The sequence below is a fragment of the Dendropsophus ebraccatus genome, chromosome 9 (assembly GCF_027789765.1).
Source record: "Dendropsophus ebraccatus isolate aDenEbr1 chromosome 9, aDenEbr1.pat, whole genome shotgun sequence".
Classification (NCBI taxonomy): Eukaryota; Metazoa; Chordata; class Amphibia; order Anura; family Hylidae; genus Dendropsophus; species Dendropsophus ebraccatus.
The window spans coordinates 110,399,133-110,407,119 of record NC_091462.1 but is presented as its reverse complement, the minus strand read 5'-3'; the positions used below and the strand labels follow the sequence as shown (position 1 = coordinate 110,407,119).

General features: G+C 44.6%; 1 protein-coding gene across 1 annotated transcript; it reads right to left on the bottom strand.

Moving 5' to 3' along the window:
* Positions 1-365: 365 nt before the first annotated feature.
* LOC138801482 (nmrA-like family domain-containing protein 1) lies at positions 366-6,544 on the bottom strand. The gene is made up of 5 exons (XM_069984364.1): positions 6,398-6,544; positions 4,107-4,345; positions 3,589-3,838; positions 2,283-2,473; positions 366-1,721 (listed from the first exon to the last, which is right to left on the bottom strand). Exons 1-5 carry the CDS (start codon positions 6,435-6,437, stop codon positions 1,542-1,544), a joined length of 900 nt encoding a protein of 299 aa, XP_069840465.1. The 5' UTR covers positions 6,438-6,544; the 3' UTR covers positions 366-1,541.
* Between the last annotated feature and the right edge of the window lie 1,443 nt (positions 6,545-7,987).

The window sequence follows — 7,987 nt, the reverse complement described above, 5'->3', positions numbered from 1 at the left end:
ATGGGGTAGGCAGTTTGCTCGGTGACTGACGCTCAGCTAGCGGAGTAAAAATACTAGCATAAAACCTAGATAAAGTGTACAGCATGGTGCAACAAATGTAGATATAATATGCATAAAACATAGCAAATTATCCCTTGAGGAAGCTACAATCCTGTGGCGAGACACGTAGGGCATATATGGTCCATCCCTCCTGACACTGCACTCAGTACAATTTCCTTTTTCATACATCATCTGCTGTTGTATTATAACTGTTACTATGACACTATGTTTATACGGTACGTTTTATGGATGGCAGATGTTTATTAGGAATTGTCAGAACTTCACTTAATCTGAATACAATATAAACAGAAGAAAACACGGTCTAGAGCGGTTTAGTAGGTTTAATGTTTAACTTCCGATTAGATGAACCATGTTCACATTTACAGAGATGTGACAGCGGCAGGAGCTGCCCCACGGCTCCCCTGCAGTCTTCTCCTGGACGGTGAAGAGCGGGTATACAGGGGTCGTTGGTCTTTCCTCCAGGTCTGATGGATGGAATGTGGTCGTCTCATTGTTGGACGTTCAATGACTGAACCAGACTCAGAGATTTGGAACATTTGACAAGAAACCTCACACAGCAAATGAGGGCCGCGTTACCTATATTGTTGTGAGATAGCTGCTATGGGGAGGTACCCCTATAGTAATGTGATATAGGATGAGTGTGGGACTATCCTCACCACTGGCTTTTCTGAGGTAGATAGTCTGAACTGATCTTAACTAGTTGGCTCCCAGTGGATATTACTTGCAATAGGTACATGATGTCTAAGGGCCCTATTACACGGACGTATAATAGCTATCTGTAATAGTGATAACGTGGCCGACGGCTGATGATTGTAGTATACAATAATAAAGTATTAACTGACCTTACCACGTTACCAGGTGTCCTCAAAGCTTCCCTGGTCTCCGCAGCTCTGCGTTCTGCCCCCTTCTGTTTCAGTCTCTGCCCTGACAGGCCGCGTCCACTCCCTGGCTGAGACATGCCGCAGCCATTGATTGGCTGATCGGACGGCGGCCTGTCTATGCAGAGACCGAAACAGAGGGGAGCAGAACCTGCAGAGACCAGGGAAGACCCGAGGACACCGGGGAAGCCCTGAGGACACTGGGGATCATGGAAAGATAAATTAGTACTAAAGGCAAGGGCTAACATCGCTATCTATGTCCGTGTAGCCCTTGCTGCCCGATAGTCAGCCCATGTAATTGCTCAGTAAAGGAGCGCCGATCTAGCAGATCGGCACTCGTTTATAGTTTATGATCGGGTCGTGTAATAGGACCCTAAGGGGTCCAGCATGGAGCCTGTGCAGGTCCTTCGTTTGCAATGAGGTACAGTACTTGTAGGAATGTAGCCATACTACACCTGTCTAAAACTGGCCTTCCCTCCTTCTTGGAGGGCTGAAATGGGTCCACTATATACTGAGTGTAAGGTAGTGTTATAATCGATACAGGACATAGGACACGTTAAAATAACCGCAATCGCCCAGTATTTCATAGTCTTTTCTTGTCCCTTACAAGTCCTTGAACCCTTCCTTGTTCTCCTCCATCCATTGCTGGAAGTTCTTGGCCTTGGGGTTGAGCTTGTAGGTGAGCTCCACGTCCCGGTGAAGCTTCGTCACAAAGAATCGGAACATGTTGGCCAGTTCTTCTACTCCGGGGAAGCCGAGCTTCTCATACTGTTCAATGGTGATCTGCAGGTAAAACACACAGGTTACAGATCATCCTCTATCCCAGCCTGTCCTCTATATGCCATGCGGCTAAATACAATCTATTACTCCTTCAACGAGTGCAGAAAACTGCAAGGACACAAAGCTCGCTGAGATCCTGAGAGGCAACTGGGATTCAGCAGAATTGTGAATGCAGCTCTGGTTGTGATTAGGGCACAAGTGGCTTTTGATTATGGAATCAAACAATTCATCATCCCGGCCAACACAATTGTATTGGACATGTAATCCAAGGATGGCTTGCACCACCCCTTTACTATACAAGATCAGCTCTCTATAAAATGGTAATCTGGATCCGGCGCCCCCCATCTATGATGTCTATATTACAGCAATACGATGCAGATTATCTCCATGAGACAACCCCTTTAAGTTTAGTGGCCCATTGAGGATACTTATCTCCCGTATAGTGATGGGGGTGTGGCCAGTATATATGAGGGCGGAGCTTACATGTGAAAAAATTTACCAAGGTGATATATGCAAAATCAATAATTTGAGGAGAAACCTATCAGAACGAGCCGCTGATCTCACCTTGGCGTCTCTGATGTCCTTGCCGGTGACGCTGGACATTATGGCTGCATATTGCTCCACCGTCAGCTTCCCTGTGCTGAGTCCGATGTCCTTTCCTATGTACTCTGATGGAGACTTCAGGACACTGACAACCACACCGCCCAGATCCTTTACAGACATTGCGTACAGAGGAGCGTCACCCATCGGGATGCCTAAAAAGAAATTGAAAGTCAAGAAATTGCAGCAGACTGTCTGCCCAAGATGCATCTTTAAAGGGATTTTTCAGTTTTATGAGCATAAAGCTCAGTCGTTGTATAATGAAAATGGCGTCCGGGTTGTTTAGCCCCCAGAGGATTGTGTACACTAGATACAAGTGTAACAAATCCCAATCCTTGAGAATCGTTAAAACATTAATAATGCAAAATTTCCAAAGTTCCAGAACTCTTCAGTTTACTATATTTAAAGGGGCACTACCATCTCATGCTCGATCTACAAGATCATTGGGATCGCTTACCAATCCAAACCATTGGGACCCCTAAGCAATCCAAACCATTGGGACCCCTTACCAATCCAGACCATTGGGACCCCTTACTGATCCAACCCATTGGGACCCCTTACCAATCCAGACCATTGGAACCCTTTACCAATCCAGACCATTGAGATCCCTTACCAATCCAGACCATTGGGATCCCTTACCGATCCAAACCATTGGGACCCCTTACCGATCCAAACCATTGGGACCCCTTACAAATCGAGACCATTGGGACCCCTGACAAATCCAGAGCACTGGGACCCATTAGCAATCCAGACCATTGGGACCCCTTACCAATCAAGACCATTAGGGTCACTTACCGATCACAAGAATGAGGACATAGCTGTACAGCTGGCGCTCCATTCAAGCTTTATGGAGAAAAAAACAACAGTCCCATTGCTATGCCACTGGGCCTGTGCAAAAAGAGCCAGCAATCAGCTGACGGAATATTTTGTGCCGCCATATAAATTGCTGTTATCGCCCACATTTCTCATCAAGCCTTTTGAAGGCTCTGAAAACAAGCACCGATCTCTCTGATCACCACTTGTGTCCGGCCTCGCGACGGCCATGTAAATGAGCCTTAAGGCCTTAGGGGATAGATTACCAGTGGCAGTCTGCATGCAAGCTCAGTTAACAACAAAAACAGCTATGTGGGGATGTCAGCCAGCTTTCCTAGTCGTCAGTACATTCTGTACCATTAGACACATTTGTCCGTAGAAGCCGCCATATTGGTTTGGACTTTGTTGAAGCTAAGAGGATGCTCTACAATATCAGGAACAGAACATTTTTTTGTACCTAAAGAGTAGCCGTCCCCGTCCTTGTTCTTCTTGGGCCTAATGACGGTCAGCAGGTTCTCATAGTAGAAGGGGAGCCGGACGCTGGTCATGGGGACCCCGATCTCTCTGAAGTATTCTTCAATCTCTCCTTTACCATCAAAATGCAGCACCTCCAGCTTCCCCCCTGTCAGTTTCTTTACATTCTCCAAGCCGCTAAAGATCACGATCTTCAGGCCAAGACGCTTGGACACGTCTGCAACCAGTTTACCCTGAAAGTGGAAAAACGGATATCATTGTACTGAACTTCTGTATGATATCAGGATCTATTGCCGTGTTCATCCTAAGCCTCCTGCTTTACATATAGACTGAAAGAACAGCAGTATACATACAAATCGGCCTTGTTTTCCTTATGTTCATTATCAATGGAGCAGAAGAATAAAAAAATTGAGCCATGGGGTCGTCTGCCCACCAGCATCATGGCAGCTCCAGACAATGGGGCTCAGAGTGTAAAGGTGATGTTACTATGGCGTCCCTTACCTGAGTGACCTCTTTCTCCTTGCTTCCATGATCAAAGAAGTTGGTGACCAGAAATGCTCCATAAGCTCCGCGCAGTGCGGCCTCCAGACGTTTCTCATCATCCAGATCTGCAGACACGACTTCCGCTCCGGCCCCCTTCAGCTTCACCGCTGCCGGTTTGCTGGGGTCTCGGGTCACTGCCCTGACTGCATAGGTGCCTTCTGCCAGGAGAGCGTCAACCACTGAGCTCCCCTGAGCTCCTGCGGAGAGAGGACAAGACATGACGGGCAGAATTATACCAATGTCAGTCACTTTATATCTAGAGAGAGAGAGAAGATGGAACCACCAGGACTTTTCCAAGAGCTGTCACCCATCCAAACTAAGTAATCAGGGGAGAAGGGAGCTGAGGTCTAGGGGTGAAATCACCTATCTTGAGACCCATGATGATTTTTTCCTGGGTTCGATTCACCTGATGGAAATTCAATTTTTTTCTTATCATTGTATAAAAAATGGATTTAAAACTAATTAGGAACTCATTGGGAATTCTTTGCACTTTTAAAAATTAAATACATTTCATTTTAATCAGGGGAATCAAACCCAGAGGAAAAACACTGTTGGTTTTTAGACAGGTGATTTTTCCCTTTGTCCCTTTCCAGCTCCACAGGAGATTAAACTATATCTGATTGCAGATCAGTCCTCTGTAGATCCTCTGTATGTCTGAAATAAAGGGCAAAGACACTGGCTAAGGCCGGTTTTTACACTACGTAAAAAACACAGCCGTATTTTCATAATAACGGCCATTATTTGTAGCAGAGATTATTCATGAAGAAGAGGGAGGAGGAAGCAGTGGTGAGGTGTGCCCGAGTGTAAAAGTGCTAAGACACAACTCCTCTTTGACTCTTCATTGCAGTAGGAGACCCGAAATTGTACATAATCCACTGCATGGAAAATTACCAAAAGGTATTATGCTTACTAGGGGACTGTCAGCTACAACACACTGTCAGCACGTCCGGTAGGGCCCAGGGAAGTATATCTTTATGGGCAGCGGGTTGGGGGGGGGGGGAATAAAAAACAACTTACAGTCACCTGTACCGGCTCCTGCGCAGAGCCGGGGTGCCCTGCTCAGACATCTAGGAAGGTACAGCACTGTCACCTAGGGACAGGATAATGTCAGCTGTGGCAGCCAGACCTACTGCAGACCCGGACGGTCCAGCGTGATGTGTGGGGATTACCAGCAAGATTTACCACATAAGGTTCACTGTGCTAAAGATCTATTCTTCAGGTATATCTACTGTATACACTATATATTACCACTATACACTATTGTCATATAGTTATACACTATAATTATATGATATCTATACACTAGTATTATATGATACCTATACACTATTATTATATATCTATACACAATTATTATATGATATCTATACACTATTATCATATTATACCTATACACCCCTAAACGCCCCATTGTGTGAGCTGACATGTCTGTGCGGGCGCTATTCACTGACATGTCAGTTTCTCGTGCGGCTGCTTGGAATCCCCGCTGGAGCGTATACTGTGTGTATACGCTCCGGCCGGGATTCCATTCATTCACGTACAAGGTATCTTCTGCATAAATCACGGCCGTTGTTGCAAATTGCGTGTGTGAACATGGCCATATCATATTATACCCATACACTATTATTATATGATATCTATACACAATTATTATATCTATACTATATTATACCTATACTCTATTATTATATGATATCTATACACAATTATTATATATCTATACTATATTATACCTATACACTATTATTATATGATATCTATACACTATTATCATATTATACCTGTACACTATTATTATATCTATACACTATTATTATATGTGTACACTATTATCATATTACATCTATACACTATTACTATGATATCTATACACAATTATTATATAGCTATACACTATCATATTACATCTTTACACTATTATCATATTATATCTATACACTATTATTATGTGATATCTATACTATATTATATGATATCTATACACTATTATCATATTATACCTGTACACTATTATTATATCTATACACTATTATTATATGTATACACTATTATCATATTACATCTACACACTATTATCATATTACATCTTTACACTATTATCATATTATATCTATACACTATTATTATGTGATATCTATACTATATTATATGATATGTATACACTATTATTATGTGATATCTATACTATAATATATATCTATACTGATGAACAGTTGTTAATTCAATTATTAGCAGCCGCTCACACTCACCTGTGGCCCCGAACACAACAAAGACCTTCTTGGCAGACATGGCGGCTGTGTGCTGGATTGTTAGTGTTTCCTGCAGTAATACAGCCCGCAGTAGAGAGCTGCTATTTATATAATGAAGCCCGTGGGCCTCTCCTCTTCCTTTATCCAGGGGTTGACAAAGCTCACTCTCCTGGCTGACAGGCAGCACTCCCTGCTATGAGGCCCCAGCCGCCACTCACCATGACCATGCAGTTTTTTCAAACAGTGTTTTATAAGATTTGTAGAAAACGTGCGTGGAGTAGTCGGGCCTGTAAACAATGGCTGCGAGTGTATACATGCTTAACAACATGGATATTAGAAAGCCAATGCGGCTGGGACATGAAATTAGGGGGAGAAGGGAGGAGAGGATTTGGGAAGAATTGAGGGGGGAGGGAAGGGGGGCTACAGATAGCAGGGAGAGGGGAAGCAGAGGCGTAGCTAGCCTTCCGTGCACACTGGGCCATAGATTCAGTTCTCCCTCCAATCTCCATCACCAAACACACACACTCCTCTGTGTTGAGAGCCGTAGCTGCACATAGGACTGAGGGCCCTGCATTCTGTGGTACCGGAGTGGTTTCTGGTATGACCCTTTGCGCTCAATCTTTTATTGAGCTTGGTCCTGGTTTGACTACTTCACATTGATACATCATTGGATCCCAGTGGGCAGGCTGGGCCTTGTTGTGCCACGGCCTTGTAATGGGCTTGAGGGGTTTGCAAAGGCTTTCCTGGTTTCTAAATAGCTGGCTAAGCTTAATGTGTAGTGGATGGTGTAACAAAGGGGGTAACAAAGGTTCAGAGCTGTACAGTACTGCAGATGGTCCAAACTTCAGTAAGCATAACAGGTTTCCGCTTAGTAAGCTAGAGCAAGAGAACGTCCCACCTCCCCTCCTCGTCCTCTCACTGTTGGTGTCCCCCAAGGCTCTCGGCGTCTTTCCTCTCCTTCTATACTTTTGGCCTGGGACACATTATAGAATCCAACGGCTTCAGGTGCCACCTTTATGCTGATGACGTTTATGTCTCTGGTCCAGATGTCAACTCTCCGCTATCCAGGATCCCAGAGTGCCTATCACATGGGTCTCCAAACTGCGGCCCTCCAGCTCTTGCAATACTACATTTCCCATCATGCCTCGACAGCAAAATCCAAAGCTGTAGCTGTCCGGGCATGATGGGAATTGTAGATTTGCAACAGCTAGAGGGCCACAGTTTGGAGACCCATGGTCTCTCGGCTATATGTTTTTACCTCCCACTTTCTAAAACTCAACATGTCCAAGAAACCAAACCTGTCTTTAAAACCACACATTCAGGTCCTGACAACCTCCCACCTCCTCTACCCCAAAAACATTTCCTAAATTGCCTCTTTTTCTCTGTCTTCCATCTAACTCCATTGATCCCCTCCAGTCTATCCTTAACTCTGCCGCCCGACTAATCCACCTTTCCCCTCGCTCTACCTCTCCCCTCTGCCAATCCCTCAACTGGTTCCCCATTGCCCCACGTATTCACTTTAAATAGTTGATTATGACGTACAAGGCCATCCACAACCTGTCCCCACTGTACATCTCTGACCTGATATCC

Excerpts from the sequence above, each read along its gene's own strand:
- LOC138801482 (XM_069984364.1), bottom strand. The coding sequence starts at position 6,437 with ATGTCTGCCAAGAAGGTCTTTGTTGTGTTCGGGGCCACAG. Across the intron at positions 4,346-6,397 it reads TGTTGTGTTCGGGGCCACAG|GAGCTCAGGGGAGCTCAGTG; the intron begins GTGAGTGTGAGC and ends CTCTCTCCGCAG. Across the intron at positions 3,839-4,106 it reads AGGAGAAAGAGGTCACTCAG|GGTAAACTGGTTGCAGACGT; the intron begins GTAAGGGACGCC and ends TTCCACTTTCAG.